The sequence below is a fragment of the Echeneis naucrates genome, chromosome 17 (assembly GCF_900963305.1).
Source record: "Echeneis naucrates chromosome 17, fEcheNa1.1, whole genome shotgun sequence".
Taxonomy (NCBI): Eukaryota; Metazoa; Chordata; class Actinopteri; order Carangiformes; family Echeneidae; genus Echeneis; species Echeneis naucrates.
This window is the reverse complement of record NC_042527.1, coordinates 15,050,751-15,068,978: the sequence shown is the minus strand read 5'-3', so window position 1 is coordinate 15,068,978 and position 18,228 is coordinate 15,050,751. Positions and strand designations below refer to the sequence as shown.

The 18,228-nt window shown below is 41.3% G+C and overlaps 2 protein-coding genes across 4 annotated transcripts; one reads left to right on the top strand and one right to left on the bottom strand.

Moving 5' to 3' along the window:
* Window positions 1-6,673: 6,673 nt before the first annotated feature.
* pter (phosphotriesterase related) lies at window positions 6,674-13,265 on the bottom strand. 3 transcript variants are annotated; one of them, XM_029524528.1, is made up of 5 exons: window positions 13,171-13,265; window positions 12,340-12,785; window positions 11,788-12,053; window positions 11,211-11,351; window positions 6,674-6,767 (listed from the first exon to the last, which is right to left on the bottom strand). In XM_029524528.1, exons 2-5 carry the CDS (start codon window positions 12,769-12,771, stop codon window positions 6,725-6,727), a joined length of 882 nt encoding a protein of 293 aa, XP_029380388.1. In that variant the 5' UTR covers window positions 12,772-12,785; window positions 13,171-13,265; the 3' UTR covers window positions 6,674-6,724. The 3 variants fall into 3 exon arrangements, with proteins under 3 accessions (XP_029380388.1, XP_029380387.1, XP_029380389.1); XM_029524527.1 differs by lacking the exon at window positions 6,674-6,767 and adding an exon at window positions 9,307-10,818; XM_029524529.1 differs by lacking the exons at window positions 6,674-6,767; window positions 13,171-13,265 and adding an exon at window positions 9,307-10,818 and having other exon boundaries at window positions 12,185-12,447.
* c1ql3b (complement component 1, q subcomponent-like 3b) lies at window positions 7,810-8,865 on the top strand. The gene is made up of 2 exons (XM_029524530.1): window positions 7,810-8,430; window positions 8,686-8,865. The coding sequence occupies exons 1-2, from the start codon at window positions 7,810-7,812 to the stop codon at window positions 8,863-8,865; spliced, it is 801 nt and encodes a 266-aa protein (XP_029380390.1).
* Window positions 13,266-18,228: the final 4,963 nt, after the last annotated feature.

Here is an 18,228-nt window from a genome sequence, read left to right as displayed (position 1 = left end):
TATGACATTTTCATATTGATGTAAGTAACCTTACAGGAACACATGGAATTTCTTTAGGGGTTAAAATCGCCAGAAAAATGACACAGGCTCAGATATGGCAGGTTGGTTGTTTGTTTGTTTGTTTGTAATTTAAAAAAACACATCTGGTTAAAATCTGAGGCGTCAGGTATCTAAAACCTAAAATATGTTTTAGTTGCTGTCAGGATTGTATTTTTCTGCTTTAATAACTGAACAGCTTGTCTTGTGAGCAGGATTTATTGCTCGGTGAGACATTACTGCGGTTCTCTAAATTTCTTAAGGAATCTTTCGGTGCAAGCAGCCTCTGTCAACCTATTTAGAAACAAGTGTACAAAAGTGTGTCGGCAGGAATAAAAAAATTATCCAAGCTCTGTATTTGTGCTGTATGTTGTCATTACGGTGCAGTTAAAATGGCCTGAAAATGGAGCTGCGGCATTGTGGAAGAAGCGAAACAGTCAGATGAACCGTCAGTATCTCCAATCAGCAACTGCATTGTTTTCTTGAGGATATCTCAAACAGGCTACTGCTCGACATCATTCTAAACTCTGTTGTTGCAATCACTATGTTTAACACAATGATTTGCCTTTTGTGTAATTGTACATCTGAAGGAAAAATAGATTTCTGCTTTCTGATTGGTTGTCTCTGATTGTGAATCTGATTTGTTTGCATGTCTGTTTTTTTCTTACAGCCTTTTTTCTGCTTTACAACACTAGATGAAATTGAAGCCACACCATTTCTAAGAGAAGAAGTTGGAGAGACTCCCACCAGCGTATTTCCAATAAATGGCAAATAAATATAAAACCAGAGATCACAAAGCTTAAATTACCTTGGCATAAAGAGAGGCACATTTCCCAAAATGTCGAAGTATTTCTTTACTGCGTCCCTGAAAACAAACAAACAAACAAACAAAAAAAAACTAAAGTGAATTTTTTTCAATATATACAATTTCACCATAAAAATATAACTCTGGAAAAATTTGAGCAAAGATTACTTGACATCTATTTGTCAAAGCTGTAATTACTTTGGTCTGATTTCATGTGATCTTTAGTGCTTATTTCAAAAGGCTCCAGTATTAAGTCAAAATACAAAGATGGAATATTTTCACAGACCTTTACTGTGTGTGGTTTATATTCTGTAGGTCATTTCGCTGTGAGGGACCTTACTGTTCATGACTTTAACTGACATTAGATATTTTATAACTTGTATTACTGGAATATACGGAAAAAGAACCACCATATCACATATCAATGGTTATTTTTCCGTGTATTCCAGTTATACAAGCTGTGAAATATCAAATCACACACACACACACACACCTCTAAAAAATGTTAGTCACTCAGGTTTTCACCTGACACAGTAAAGTTACCGAATGGGGAGGGGAAGGATTGGGTGGAGGTGGTGGGGGGGTTTTAAAGGGGAGAAAACTGAGCAGGGGGGAGTGATGATACAAAGATTGGGTGATAAATCTTGTTCTGATCAGGTTTCTCTGGTGCCCTCACACCTCAGTCTCTTTCTTGGGGTAATTAATCAATCCCAGACTGGAGGCATTGATCGGCGTCTTGCGGCCCTCGGTATGTTTACACTTCTCGATTGTATTTGCCACTAAGCCCCTCACTGCCGTTCAATCTCATTGGCAGAAAATGTGACACTCCACCCCGTGATGCCATCAGCGAAACAATGCATCGATTGACATCTCCATGAAAATCAATCTACTTATTTTTTTTATGTTGTTGTTGCTGCATGGGGGATTTGGTTTAGTTATAATCCTTCGCTGTAATCCTGTATTCCAGTTTGCAATGCATAAAGTTTTACTGTGAGCAATCAAAACACTCCTGGAATGCAGGGTGGGGCATTTCTTTGGCGATAATTGAACATGCTGCCACATCTCAACAAGGTTTTTCTCAAAGGTGAATGTAATTATTTTGATCATCTGAAATCAACTATTTAAATGAATTCTTTCCCTCTCAAAGTAACCTGAAGCATTCCTTTTTTTTCACAGAAAGGCACATTAAGCAATGAAAAATAATATAAAGAGGAACTTCATTGAAGTTCATTTGTGCTGAAATGCAGCATTGGAGTGAATGTGCTCGTCTACAGTCCACCACTGTAAACCATATGTTATCCATCATTACTTTTTTAGAGTAAGATGTGCCACCTTTTATTTTTAATATTGAGGGCTCAGCGTGACCCAGTTTCTGATACACTCATGGTGCTATGGAGTCTTCTGTTGTGAGATGATGAAGCAGTCAGACTGGGTCAAAACCTGATATCAGCTGGACCGCCTATGGCTAAATCTTGGAGTCAGAACTGCAATGTTGCCTGACAATATTATTTAAGTGAGTTTAAACATTTCTGGTATTCAGTTGAGTTGAGATGCTGCAGAACATCTCTATCTCTTTTTTTTTTATCAATTACTTCAGTCTGGGCTCTACATCTGTTTAGCGTTTATTGACTTAACTCTAGGGGGTGAGAGCTATTTATCTGAAGCAGGCCTGTATTATTTGGATCTTGGCTTAGTTCTAACTCCCGTTGGATATGTATAATTGGCCTCAGTGGTATTTTGCATGAAGTCTTATTTTCAGTTGCCCCCATTTGCCCCTGAAGTATAATCAGTCAGTCAGTCAAGGAAAAAATGTTGGCATCATACCTTAAACACACCTAAAATGCCTGAATACAGATGCTTTGCATCACGGCACATATTGCTGATTCTATTTATTTTTATATAGATTCAAGTAAAATTAAAGCACAATTCATGCAGGAGTTCAGACTGAAAAATCTTCTACATATGTAGGATTATTTTTAATAATAATTATAATTATTATAATAATAGTAATAATTATTTTTTTTAAGACTTAACTTAACACTTAACACTTAAGACTTAACACTCATAAAATACAACTGTATTTTGAAATTGGACCACTGGAGAAAAGAATATCTGGTTAAATAATTGGATGGGTAAGTACACAGGTATGGGTGCACTGTAATTCTTCTAGATTGGCAAGTCAGCAGTTGTTAATGTTGACTGTGCAACGAGAGCAAGACAAGATCAAAATATATATATCAAGTCTTTCCTAAAATAAACATATAGATAGAACAAAGAATAAGACATGTGGCTACCTGAAACAAGGGGAAGAAGAAAATATGCCCAAGGCCGTGGTGGATCTTAAAAGGTAAACTGTCTCTGCAGAGGCACCAAAAACATCAGATACTACATTTCCAAAATGTGCATGTTCATAAATTATCACCCACAAACTTTTTTTTTTCCACAGATGAACTGGAGTGCACTTGAACCTCTGTATAATATGAATCCTTATTTGTACATTTCACCCCATGTGAGAAGCGTTAACTTTATTGAATATTTTGAGACTTTGCCTACCGCTTTCATTCATTTACAAATCTGAATGAATAATAAGCTGTCAGAGAGCACACAGGGGCAGAGAACATGGAAAACACTTCCTCCCACACTGCTGAAAAACCCAGAATGAAAAGAACAGTAGTACACTGACACAAGGACATGCACACAAATGAAATTTAAGGTCTGAAGGTAATTGTCTGCTTGTCAGTTAAAGCAAATAATGAAATTAAACCAAACAATCAGCAATAACACCTTGAATGAAAAGCCCTGCTCTGCAGCCTGCAACTTCAGTCCCACCCTGGATGATTGTGATTGCTTCTCCATCTTAAATACCTTGCAGGGCCAGCTTTGAGTGGGTGGTGTGGTAACGCATCTTGTTATCCCCCCGCTGAGCTAAACTGTTGAGCCAAGCCTTTTCACTAGCATTTCGGTGGGGGAGAATAATAAACGTTTAAAAATTGAAAGAGCAGAACGTGTGAAAAGTACATTAGGACATGCATGTTATAAACACACATGGTGTTTCATCAGCTGGTAAATACTTGGGTGTCAGTTTTCACAAAATGTTTCGGTTTATTCATTCCCGGTGAGTAATCAGAGGTCCATTCAGTTTCTTATCCATTCAACGCACAAATTGTTTGACAAAACTGTCTCAGCTTTGATTGTCATAACCAAACTGAGACCTGCTTAGCCACCCAGGTCAGGCAACAAAAATGTCATACATTTTTCATACAGCATCACAGTTACTGACAAAGGGAATGCTTTTTTTTTTTTTGGTTTTGTTTTTTTTGATAGTGTGTGAATTGAAATCACGCCTCATATTTCATTAGACTCTGGCAAAAGCCTCCAGTCTGTGGTCAGATGGGCTGTATGTTTTATTCATGTCCTCTGAACATCTGCTTGTCCGGATGTCAAAAATCATCAGGCTCCCCCAGGACTCCTGCTTGACTGGTTGTAAATGAACTCCAAAGCCGAGGGCTCAAAACAACCTGTCAGAGCGCTCCACCACTAGAGGAATCTTTCAATACGGCGTCAAAGGTGAGCTGAGTAACTAAGATTGTGCGTTGGAAGAGACTGATGAAAGCCGAATCATTTTGTTTGTTTAAAAAAGGAAATAAAAACCAAACTTAAGCAGAATAAATAGATATTGGACTCCGCTTCAGTTGGTGTGATACTGTGAAAAGCTTTCAAATACAAGTTGTCTTCTTCCCACAGCTTTTGGTGTGTTATGACACTGCTGTTCTCTCTGGATCCTGGTCCACAAGTCTCCCTGAGTCACTGGAGGCTCGTGCCAAATGGAGGGAAAGAGCCTGACCACTAACAAGTGTTCAATGACTCATAGCGCCACAGTATGTCCCACTGTGCGAGCGTGCGTGTGCATGTGTCTCTTAATATACTATTCTGTTATATACTATTGCCCACTTCGCAATCATCCCACAGTGAATGTGTTCCTTTAGATGTGATTATGGATTTTAGATGAAAACACTGCTGTCCCAAACTACCGTCAGCTGCGACAAAGACACACAAATAAAATAGGACACAAACAGGAAATGCTACGAGGAAAATTAAATATCACCAAACATCCACAAAGAAAAGAGAAAGAAAAGCTCCGACAAAACCCCAAATGGTCGACCAAAATCTCCTGTTGAATTACCAAAACCCATCGAAACCTTGAGTGGAAATGTTTTTGAAAGTTTCAGGTCAGGACCTTTAAGCACTTACTGTTGTGTCTTTTTTTGACTGGCCCAGGTTTATATTCTTTAACTTGAAACTTAGGAACAACTAATTAAGAAAACTGAGGGACAATGCTGGGTTATCTTTCTGCTGGAGGAATAAATATCACATTGAATTGGAATGAATTAATGGCATTAAAGAATCATAGAGATTTTGTCTCGTTTGTGTACAGCAGATTTTTAAACTGTCCTAAAAAGGCTGCTGTTTCCAGTGAGAGATGAGAGTATAACAGAGAAATAGAAACATTGTGGGCCACAAAACCAAAAAGCAATGAGTTGAAAGCTTTTAAAATGCTTTGGAGTGCGATGGGAACCCTCTCATTACGAATGAAAACCTACCAAATACATGCTACATGTTATACATCACTGATAAGAGCCAACTTAAAGGTCCCATCTTAATCCAACTCCTCCATTCCCTGACAATAACAATTTGGCCGTCAAAGTTGGCTTACATTGCATGTTTTTCACTGTAACTCACGGACTCATACACTTAACACAAATATCTAATAAGATAAAATTATGAGATCAAATTTTGCATAAAAAAAAGTTATGGGACATATTAAATGTGATAATATTCCTGTGGCCATTATTCAGCGTTGTATTTTTGGAAAGGGAGGCCATATTTCCTTCAATACAGCTGCAAGGTGGTAATGCCGGTTTAAAGCATATATCTTAGTGACAACAGGTGCTGATACAGCCGCCTACCTTAATCCACTTATGATCCATAATCTTGTTTTATAATCAGCAAAAACAGATTTTGTTCTGAAGTCAGTTGCCCTGTATGTTATCAGACACCAGCAGCATACGTTCTGGATATTTATTTCTTACTGATATCTGAATCTCAGCATCGGATGCACACATATATGAGAATATATGGTGTAACTATTACAGAACATTGCATAACGTCCCACTGGTCTGATTTTACAGCATTTCTTATAATTTTGGATTGACAGTTAATCGTCACGGTTCATAAAGGGCTGTCCGGCCCTCAGTTGTTGTGATGGATCGAGGAGGTTAAGATGTTTCACTTTAAATGGATCACTTATAATATTGGAGATTAGACAACAGAAATATAATTGGCCTCTGTTTTTTATTTGAAGAATGTGTCCTTTTCACCCTCTTGACATCTGATCATTTTAAAGTTGCCATGCTTGTATGTTTCTCCTTCGTTTCTTTTGAAACCAGGCCTCTGTCCTCCATTGGATGGGCTGTCAGCATTACAATCCACCTCCGAATGGGAAGTGCATTTCAATTAGCAGAACAGGTTCATGGCCGCTAAGGCTTTGATTGGAGGGATTTTATTTTATTTTTATTTATTTTTTGTTACTGAATAAGATCTTTAATATTTGTACCACAATCATACGCATAATTATTTTTATGTTGCTGTTTTCTTTTTATGAAACATTTTTAGATGACAATAATAATAATCGTTTAAAAAAAAAAAACCCAAAGCATTTTTGCATTGGCGCGTCCATGGATCCTCTTTCATGCTGCAGCTCACCTACCTCCTCTCCAATAAACAAGGCCACCTATATTTTCCCTTCCTGTTCAACTATCTCTCCATCTGGCCGTGAGGTGCCATGGACACAAAGTGACAGCCTCTGCATTCATGTGCATATCATCATCTGCCCTCCTCATGAAGAATTAGCCCTTCATCACTCACACTTTGGGAGAAAAAAAGAAGAACAAACAAACAAAAAAAAAGCTGAGCTGAAGTTTCTTCATTTTGTTTTAAATCTTAGAAATCAATATGCACTATTTGGGTCAATTCTATAAAGAATTTCAAATTCAGGTCAATAAAGAAAGCACTTGTGTATGACCACAACCATTTCTACTTCTCGCCCATTAATATAGTTCATTAGCAGTGGTGGTTATGTGATTTCATTTTATTTGCTCTCTAAATGATCAGTTTATCCGTGTGAAGTCATCCTTCACTGCCAGCTGCTGGTGACTCCCTCCTTCCCTTCAGTGGCTCTATAGATTTTCTCCAAATGATAAATTGGACACAGAGAACCGCTAAGGTGTGACCAGGTGCCAAAAGAGTATAGCTTTTTGTCTTTAATTGGCCTTATTATGCTCAAGACCTCGAGAGCCGTTTGGATAACTGTTAATAACGTGCTGTAGGATTTTCTGTTCGTGCTGAAATGGCTCAAAGAACCTTCCTGGCCGAACAAACCGAATGCAAACATTAAGGCAGTCATGTTTCTCAGCTTGCAAAGTTGCAGCGATGCTTTGGATGTTGTTCACTTTCTCTCTTTTGATTGAAGAAATGCACGGTTTCTAACCCATCCATCAACCCCCCCCCCTCCTCCCCTCCCTCTCCAAACACCGAGACGGGTAACGCTTAATTTCTAGCCCATTCTCTCCTGTGGCTCCGTTGTGGGGAGAAACTTGTGCAGCGGACTTTGTGATGCACAATCACACAACGCAGACTGTTTAGTTCTTTTTCTCCCTCCTCTTTTTTTGTTGTTGGTGTTGTTTTTCTTATGGTGACAAAGTAGAGATGAGCCATCTGGACGGATACTGCGGCGCGTAAAGATTGTGGATGGTTACTTTTGCGCATAAACATCTAAAGGAGTGTTTCGCCTCCAAAAGTTGCAGCATAATACAAGAACAGGTCAAATTCTCATCTTTGCACAGATATCCCCCACAAGCAGGCTGGAAGACCATCCACTACGGAGAACACCGCGAGTCCGCAGAGCGCAGATGATCGCAACTGGTGTTTGTGGTGTCGCGCTGGTGCTGGTGTTGGTGGTTCTGATCCCGGTGGTGGTGAACTCCGCCGGGACGCCTGCCCGCTACGAGATGCTCGGATCCTGTCAGATGGTGTGCGACTCCCACGGGACTGCAGCCACCGCCACGGCCAAGTCGACCAACCCCATCAAAGACAACCGACTCGTTCAGTCGCTTCCGACGTTCATCCAGGGTCCCCAAGGGGAGCCGGGGCGCGCCGGCAGGACGGGTCCGCGGGGTCCGGTTGGAGAGCCCGGGCCACCTGGACCTGCTGGTCCGCCCGGAGAAAGAGGGGCGTCAGGCCCTCCGGGTCCTCCCGGAGCGCCCGGTGCCAATGGGCCCACGGGTGCCATCAGCGCTGCCACTTACAACACAGTCCCAAAGATTGCATTTTACGCGGGACTGAAGAAGCAGCATGAGGGATACGAAGTGCTGAAATTCGACGACGTGGTCACAAATCTTGGGAACCACTACGATCCCGCCACAGGAAAATTCACCTGCTCCATTCCGGGGATTTACTTCTTTGTTTACCATGTGCTGATGCGAGGAGGAGACGGAACCAGCATGTGGGCTGACCTCTGTAAAAACAATCAGGTATGACGCCTCTTGCTTTAATTGTGTCACTATAATTTTACTCATATCATTTTCTGTGGTCTTTTGTGTGTTACTGAGTCCAGACAACCATTTGAAACCCCAGCATTTTACGCACAGGTTTTACGCACACACCTTCAAGAGAGAGCAGCTGTCTGTGCGCTCTTTTCGGGCTGTTATTGAATGACCAAGGTCGCCTTCGTTCAGTTGAGCTCTCGGGATCACGATCACATCGAAATGCCCCCTCTTCTCTTCCAGGTGAGAGCCAGCGCCATCGCCCAGGACGCAGACCAGAACTACGACTACGCCAGCAACAGCGTGGTCCTCCACCTGGAGCCCGGGGACGAGATCTACATCAAACTGGATGGCGGGAAGGCGCACGGGGGCAACAACAACAAGTACAGCACCTTCTCCGGCTTCATGCTGTACGCTGATTGAGCCAGCCGAGTGGAAAGGAACTGCTCTGCATATAGCTTGCTTCATTGCTCCGTCTCAATTCAACAGTCAGTTGGATTATTAGAGACAGAGCTCACCATTTCCATATTGCAGAAAAGCGTCAAGGGAAGAGGTGGAGGAAGTGGTGCAGAAAAAAAAGGGACAAGGACTTTGCGATGGTGACGCGCTCACAGTGTAATTACAGGATAGTAAGTGAATTTACTTTGTACAGCGTTCACTTGTGTGCCTGTCAGATTGATTAGCGCACTTGAATGAACTCTCATTTTCCAGATTTCAGTTTTAAGATACTCCACCCGTCCTGAAGCTGCCTGTGGTTAACACATGGATGTACTTTAAAAGGTTCAATGTTTTGACTTTTAACACTTAAGCATAGATGTGAAAAAGATGCCCACATAATCACCACTCTGTTCAGTGTTGCTTGTCCACATGTGCGTTTTATTTCTCAAAAATTTGTGATAGTTGTTGCAATCTGAGTGAAAATGTCCGACGCGCTACTGATGCATGATTATAAAAATTAACAGTTTAACTTTGTGCAGCTTAAAAAAAAAAAAAGAAAAAAGAAATGTAAAAGGATTAGAAATTTGTAAAGGGCCATCATGATGTTCACATTGATGCACTGTCACAAACTCATCATTGCAGCTAATTTTTCTTCTCTGTCTCAATTTGACAGCTGGTTGGGGCAACAGGGTGGACTGATAGTTAGTCATCATGACAAAACTAGACAGTCACACAGCAAGAAATGTTTTCTTAAGATCATCAAGACTCATCGATCTGCCATCTGATTGTTAAGCCCCTCCAGATAAGACTGTAGGCTTGAATGTAAAATATAATGTCAAATGAAATCGCCTGGCTCGCTATCGTCATCCTCTCAGAAGATTAATCAATGTTACATAGTTTTTTTCCCCCCATGGTACACAAGTCAGCTGTTGCAATGATGCCATTGATCATGTGGTGAAGTCACCCTGTGAGGCCACCTGTTCCCAGGTGAGAGGAGAACGTGTCCTTCATCTGGATCTGCCAGACAGTCAGCCTCCCATAGACACCCAGGCACCCACTGAGGGGCAACAGGACAACTCATCTAACACAGCCGCAATGTGTTGAGAGCAGAGCAGCATACTGATCACTAAAACGCTCATTATTTTTCTTCCATAACGCTTGTTTGGAGAAATGTCACTTACAAATACAAAGACAGCAGCTTCAAGAGCGACGCTGCAATGGAAAAATCAATTAGCACCGCATTTGTGAACGCCACTGAAGACAATAGCTTCAAAAACTGAGAAAATATTTGTCTTAGATTGTGTTCACTTTTCTGAAGACGAGAAAAAGCTGTTTTTTTGCAACATAAATGAGAGCAAAACAAGACAGCTAATGAGATGCACTGTGATCCTGCAAGGCTCCTTTTTATAATTTGCTTACAGAGTAAACAATGTATAATCACGATATAGAATAGTCTTAATTAATAAGAGTCTCTGTGTAACAACAGCCTCTAATTGTTTTCCCCTTGACAAGATTCAATTAGACGACATTTTGCTTTGCTAAAAAATTGAAGAGCATTAACAAAGATGCTGAAAGCTCATTGGTTTACAGGCCCAAAGGCTCATTTGCGTCTCACTTTGGACTGTGTTTATTGCAAAAAAATCTAAAAAATAATCATTGTTCCAGATGAAGCCATCGCAAAAAAAAAAAAAAAAAAAAAAAAAAAATGAGTGCTTGCCTCTCTGCCTTTATTTGAAGGTCAGCCAGTGTTTGGGGTTGTCAATGAGAATCTTATCCACTTGGTGCTGTGAGATGCCCCTCATCAGCATCTTTGGCACAATGTTCTTCAGGATGTGAGAGTATCCGTGGCCTCCGTACTTTGTCAGGCGGTTCTTGGTGTGGATGTCATGTGCCACCACAATCTTGTCCTCGTAGCCCTCCTTTACCAGAAAAGCCAGGCTGAACACAAACGAAGAAATTTGAAACTAAGAGGCCTTGAACATCACACAAGGGGTCATCGTAAATTGACTATCATGCGCTACTAAACCCGGGTCGGGTTTGTGTGCACACAAAAAGGCTGTCGTGAATTGAAATATCTGAAGTGACGCAACACGTTCGTCACTCGCTCTGTTGACACACACTCTTCCCTTCACTGAGGCGGGAGATCAGTGTCTCATGGTTTCTATTAATAAGATGCAGGACACATTTCAATAGCAAACTCCCCCATTAAAGCATTTCAGCTCAAATAAATAACGTCTGCACATACTGTACATGGCATAAATGTGCTTCTCACAAGTTAGGAAGGAAAATGGATCCTACCCACAACTTCACCTCTGACCATTCTTACTCACACTTGGACTCTTTGGCTGTCACTGGGCATGTCCACCTCCAGGTTATATGGGTAGGTGAGCATCTCCGTTCCGAACAGATCATACTCCAGGTAACTTCCCAGTTTAGCAAACTCCAGCAGTTCATTTGTATCGAATATTGTCCTGTTGGAAGAGAACAGTGGCAGGATTAAGTCTTGTTAGCAAATGACTCCTAAACCATTTTACTTGATTACCTAATCATGCAAAATATCAGGTATTGCCTTAACAGTGACTTTGCACTACCATTACATTTTCTCTTTTAACTCACCTTAGTAAAAAAAAACAAAACAACAACAACAACAACAAAAAGCACATTTCCATGTAGATTTTGTGTCCCTGTGTGTTAAAAGTTATGTTACCAACACATATACAGCGGGAAAGACAGATTCAATTGGAGATGTGCTGAATGAATAATCAATTCTAAGAGTTATCTAATGGGCTCAGAGAAGATGTGGCCTTTAAACTTGATCTTAAGGAATAAATCGCTTATTTTTAGAGAGTTAATTACACTGTCAAGAAAATTCACAGACAAAGCAAACTGATCACAGGGTTTTCTCACCTGTCCAGGTGAGACATGACAGTTTTGCTGATGTCACCACCGGCCTCCTGGAGAATCCGGACGACCTCAGCCGGAGCGGCAGGATCTCTGCCCGGATGAATGATAACGGGGCAGCCGAGCTGAGCCTGGGCCTGAGCCGTGGCCCTCAGCACCTTCTTTTCGCTCTCTGTGATGGGCCAGCCGGTGCCAATCTCTCCGATCACACCGCAGCGGATGTCTGTACCGTCTGCGCCGTGAAGCACCTCGCTGACAATGATGTCTGTGAGCTGGAAACGATAGCATCTGAGTATCCAATAAGAGAGTCTGCACTTTATACTACATCACTACTAAAAACTGCAGAGCCATTGAAATGGATCAATAGATCAATTCAGAGAGAGAACAGGTAAATAGATCACACCATCAACATGATGCAGCATGTTCTTCCAATCTTCTGACTAAGACATTCAGTATCAGTCCAACTTTCTGTTGCTTTCAGTCTACTTGAAATCGTTCTGACAAAAGTGTGTGTGCCAGACTGGCTCCATCTGCATTCCCTCTCAGACTGGGCCGCACCTTCTCCACACTCATCTTCTTGGTGGCCTCAGTGTGGGTGCAGTCCACGTAGTATCCTGCTCCCGCGATGACGTGGACCCCGGTGTCCTTGGCCAGCTGGCGGAGGGTGGGCAGGTCTCGTTCGATGCCCGTGGTGGTGTTCTCCACGATGGCGCCCCCGCCGGCCTTCCTGTAGGCCAGCAGCTCGTCCCGGACGGCGCTGGTCTCCTGCTGCAGGAGCAGGTTCTCGTGGCAGCTGTACGGGTTCTGCCTCAGCCAGTGCATGTGCTGCATCTGGAAGGGGTTCCCCGCCACCCCCTCGTCGCCCGGAGCAGGAGGGAAGTAGCAGCACTCAAAGCTCATGGTCAGGTGCTCGTGGGTCATCGTACGGCCCAGCTGATCTGGATCCAGCAGACCCAGGACAGTCTGGACCTTCCCAGTCAACTCTGACATGATGTTGCCTCAGCCTGAAACAGACACAGCTGAAAGCAACTACTCAAATTTTAAAGCTTTGGCAACAAGATAGAGTTCACAAAGAGCTGACTACTTATTGACCAGAATGACTTCAGTGTGCAGGACAAACCTTTGAACTGCAGAGAGCCAATCCTAATCTTATTAAACTTCTGTCCAACTACAGGCTGAACTAACCCTTCCCCCTTCTCTTACTGCACGTCCTTCTCTTTATACAACACTGGTAACTGTTATTTATCAGTAGCATAACAAAAATAATAATAATTTTGGTGATAGCACAAACACACGCTGAACAGCGAGCTACAACATGGCGGACGGTCGCTTGAATCTCATCAGCTTAAACACTGAAATGTCTCGGAGCTGCTGGAAGAAGACACCGACCTGGTTGTTTCTTGTTAAACTTCAGCTCAACCTGCAGACAGAGACACACACACAGACACACACACACAGACACATACACATACATATACTACGGCAACGTATCGCGATAACTGCCAATCACCGCGAGACTTAGCGAGAGTTTCTTCCAGCCGAGGCGAGTATGTCCATTAAAAAGTTCACTAGTCTGTTTAAAGTTTAAATAAAACCTGTTCAGAGAAAATGATCCCTTTGTAACCCATAAGTTTAATGTTTGTGTTAAAATGATACTTTTTTCAGTGTTTTGGTAAACAGTGATGTTATCTATATATGTTATTTACGAGACTTTATAAGAGTTTAGAGACACATTTTTTGAGCCAATGAAAAGAAACAATGAGTCATCAATAGTCCGTTTATCGATCAAATCTTTGTCTAATGGCTGTCAGGAGTCATGTCATTTTAGTTAGATGGCAGCAAGAGGTAGCAAACCATCTGTGCCTATAAATGTTATTGATAAAGAATGGTTACAATAATGTTGCAGTAAAATTAGGAAATATCTTTTAATGAATGGGTTTGGGGCAAGTCGCTCTCCAGCAGATAGGGTCAGAGGTCAAACAGTCTGTTTAAGTAATGCTAAAGGAGGATACACCTGCTATCGGCACCATCAGAATGCATTGACCCATATAGGTAGTGGCTTCTTGTAGGGTGGTGTGAAATTGTGTTACTTGAAAGCACAAGTGGTTGCCAGATTTACACAAAAATGAAGCGTTTTAAAATGTAGATACCAGCAAACGTGTCATTAATCGAACTGAAATCTTCAGTTCATTGAATTTGAAGAGAACATGTGAAGATGATGCAGGTTTTGAGACAGACTGTGACTCTTTGTTTCTGTGCCACAAACTGAGCAGATGGTCACCACAGCAGCATTTGGTCTGCTGTTGCAGGGAACTGCCCTGTGAACAGTCACCATTGCACTGGCCATCTCTGCAAATGCTCAACCATTTGCAGAGATGTACAATCACGGTACGACCATCTTCGTGCCATCCGTTCGTCTGCAAGATGACGACTCTGTGGAACAGCTGCGATTTAAAGGAAGCATACTGTGTGTAGTTTTCATGTTCAAGGCTGAATCAATCTTTCTTGTCTTTATTTGCTAAGAAGTAGGAGGCGATCGGTGCCACATGCAGAAACTATTTTTATTTGTGTGTTTGCGAAAACCTGTTTGAAAACAGAAACTGGAATTAAGATCTTTGGACATTTTTGAAAAGCCGTCCTAGACCCATCGGTTTAGACTTATTTTAATTTCAATTATTTCTCTATTTCATTGTTTGCTTTCACTCTTTTTTTCACCTTAGCTAGAAAGGTTCGCCATGAATAAACTTTGTCACTTAGTTTGTTATAAATCCATTTAAATCCATTTAGAAATATGCACAATGTTCTGGATGCAATGCCAAATGATTATAAAATCCTGAAGTCCAAATAGACAAAGTGCACATCATGAAGGTCTGTGACATAAAGCTGATAAAATGACAGTAAATTGCCACTAATGTATTAACTAATTAAGTAAAACAACTGCTAATAAACTGAGAGACAGTCATACAGCGGCAGACTGCAGGCAGTGATAAAAAATGAATTTACAGACTCCTCATGCTAAATGAGTTTTTGGGGTGTTGTTACTGATGAGTACCATCCCGCTGCAGGGTTCCTCATTAGTGACAAGAGAAGATGGTCACTCTCATTCATTTGCATGGCAGACATCTTTTCAGACTGACATGACCACAGGGACATTCTCAAGGAGAGGGGATGACTAAAGCTGTGTTCTCTCATGTGGACAGGCCATCTGAGAAACAGCTCCGACATTACAAGTAATTACAATCTGCATAATTTAGTGGACTCTGCTGTGATCTGTTGTTTACCCATCAGATTTGAGAGCACTGCGTTTATGCCCTCACTGTTGAATTACCTTTAAATGCAGAAATAGACTCCGACTCCGACTCCAGGTCAACAGCGTGTTGCCGAGGAAGTTGGACCGTGGTGTTGTGGTCTGGTGCCCTCTGCAGACAGAGAGGAGATATTTAGCAGTTTCATGTGAATCCTCAGATCTGGCTTTGGCTTTATCTTTAAAGAAATAGCGTTTTTCTAAAAGCACACAGTAGTCCATCCATTTAATTAGTAAATTGGCTGCACTTAAGCAGCACTTTTCTAATCTTAACAACAACTGAAAGGGCTTGGTTCAAAAGTAGAAAAATGTGCATTGTACGGCTCTTGCTTTAGGGAGGGATGGAGTGTTTTCATTCAAATTAAATGAAACGACTCACAATGAAAGCAAGTGGTTTAGGCTGGTGGTCTGTTTGTTGTTTCTGCTCTTTATCTCATTCCTTTAATGATTAGGCCGTCCAGAGCCTCAAGCATCATGAATCGATAGCTATGTTTGCTTCAAGAAGTAGCAGAACAATCATGGAATTAGGAGCACAATGAAACTTGTGAGTTCCCAATTTCCATTGTAACTACACCGTTTAAGCAGAGCCACATGTTTATGTGACAGGAAAATGTGATCAATAGTGTGTTTTCATTCAGGCTTCACTTTGTCCTCAGAGTAACTTCGGTTAGGTTACATCAACAAACGTGTAACAAAATCACTCAAAAACACCTTCAAACAGCGAAACCATGTCAACATCAGACTCTTCTCCTTCTTATGATACTTTGAACAGGATGTTGGATCGTGGCCGTGCAGATTTGCTTTGCATTCACTCACAGCAGCAATAGTGAGATTGTACCGCTGCTGGTTAATTAGTTAATGCTCTCAGGCTGCGTCACACTTCATCTCAAGGCAATTAGATACAGTTCAGGCCCATTTTCAGGCCACTCCTTCAGCGGTGGTTTCCTTCACAGGCCTTGTGTTGGATACAAACCAGGCATATTTTCCACAATGAAACTCTCTCCGCTGAATTAAATTTATTACATCTGACCCATTTGGTACGAAAAATGTGTCATGCAAATCCCTTTTCCATGGGTACACATGACAAGCCAAAGGTGGTCCCTTTCATGCAGCGTTTCATATAAACCCCAGCAGCAGGAGCATCCACACAGACACTCTGAGACCAAGAGACGAACTTCATCATGGCTGTGAGGACTCTGATTGTGGCCTGCGCTCTCATTTTGGGAATAGGCTTCGTTACAAGCGACAAATCCCTAGAAATAACCCACGCCTACTGCAAGATTGTGTGGTAAGAATTCAGTTTTTTATGAAGTTATCCAGTGTGTCGTAGAGCTAGGAAGTAGAAGGAAGATATGACAGTGAAAAAGCCCAGACAGAATTCATACATTATATATAGTGAGATGGATAGGTTGTTTTAATATTTTAGCGTTTCTGCTCACAGGTTGTTTGCAGTGCCGTGTGATCAAGTCAACATGGCCATCGTGACTCAGATGAAAGCCATGGCCTCATACCAGGTACAGCAGTTGTTATAGAGGAACGTTTTGAATATTTGTGTATATTTATTTTAGTGACAACAAATTACTGTGATATAGTTCATTTTCACTTTAAAACGGATTTTCCCGGCTTTTCATTCCAGCTTGGCCCAGTGAGCTCAGTGCTCATACAAGCCAACCACACATCCTCACCCGGCCAGGTCGAAAATGTCAATTTCACCATGAGGACCATATCTATGGGCCTGGGCTGCTTGGCACAAGTAAGAGACTCATTTCTGCATCAGTTGATCTTCATCACCACCTGTGAATAGTCATTCCCTTTAGAGAAATCTTTCTATGTGAACTCCATTTAAAAACTGTAACAAACTCCTTTGGTTGCTGTTTAGGGTTCGTCTGTGTCCACTTTCTGGTACAGCCTGTTTGATAATGGCACCAATTACTGTAACCTGTACAATGTAGTACAAGGTAAGTTTCCTCTCACCGTTATTTATTAACTTTATTTTGAAAAAAGAAATAAACATTAATGAAACTCTGGCAATACATTAGAGCGAGACCACAAAAACAGAATCGGCTGCAAAAATTTTTATATTGAGCAGCTTAACTGTCTGTTTAGTTGTTTTTTTTTTTTCCTTACCAGTCTGTTTCTTGTCTGTACAGGAAGTGGACTTACCAAAGCTCCAGGCTTCACAGAGTTCACTAACGAATGGCTCTGCCTTGGATATGGACTTTCTGGCTGCAAATGATTCTGAAATCTGAAATCAGTGGCTTTTAATGGTTGCTATTTCTGTCTCTTTATGTAGGAGAAGAGAACGGATTTCTGGATAAATAAAAGTTCACATGACCAAAATGGTGTGTTGTTGTAGAACTTTTGTTCAGTTGGCTTATGAAGCTCGGGTGACACATCATAGCATGAATTCTCTGCTGCATTTGTGAGACATCACAGTAAATTAGAATCCATAGATTTCATTTTTAAACTAATCTAATGTGATGAGAGCAGCAAATATTATTTAAAACACCCTGACAAGAATGGCAACAAACAATATTTGGCCTTTAATGACGTTTTGTATCATAAGAAACATTTGATTATTGACACACATATGACCCACTTCTCAAGAAAGTAACCCACGCAGGCTGCAGAGCAAACAGACAGGGAAAGCTACTGTTTGACTCAATGTTGGACTTTGATCACAGTACAGACGTGTCATATCATCTCTGGTTCAGCCATCCTCCTGAAATCTAACACACAACGTTGCTATACACTAGACAAAAAGGAGCAAAATGTTATGAGAGCAAAAGAAATGCCTGCAAAAAAAGAGCTGTTTTGCCTTCAAGGGTCTGAGTTACTATGTGTCTTGGTAATTGTAGCATTAACAGTCCACACAAACCTGTCAGTTCACGGTCGTGGGCACTAACATTTATATAGCTGTAGTCTTAGGACTTAACAAAACTGTTAAGTAAGGTTAGATAAAGGTTTGCCTTTCAAAACAACCTTTAATTCATTATTCACAGAAAAGCAGTATGACACTCCTTTTGTCACACCAACCACAGGACTTGAGTTTAACACAAAACAGCTATTTTATCCTCACAGTCTGAAGGACTCCGTTGGCCCACGTTGGTCAGCCTCATGTCTGTGATTGTGACAGTTATCAT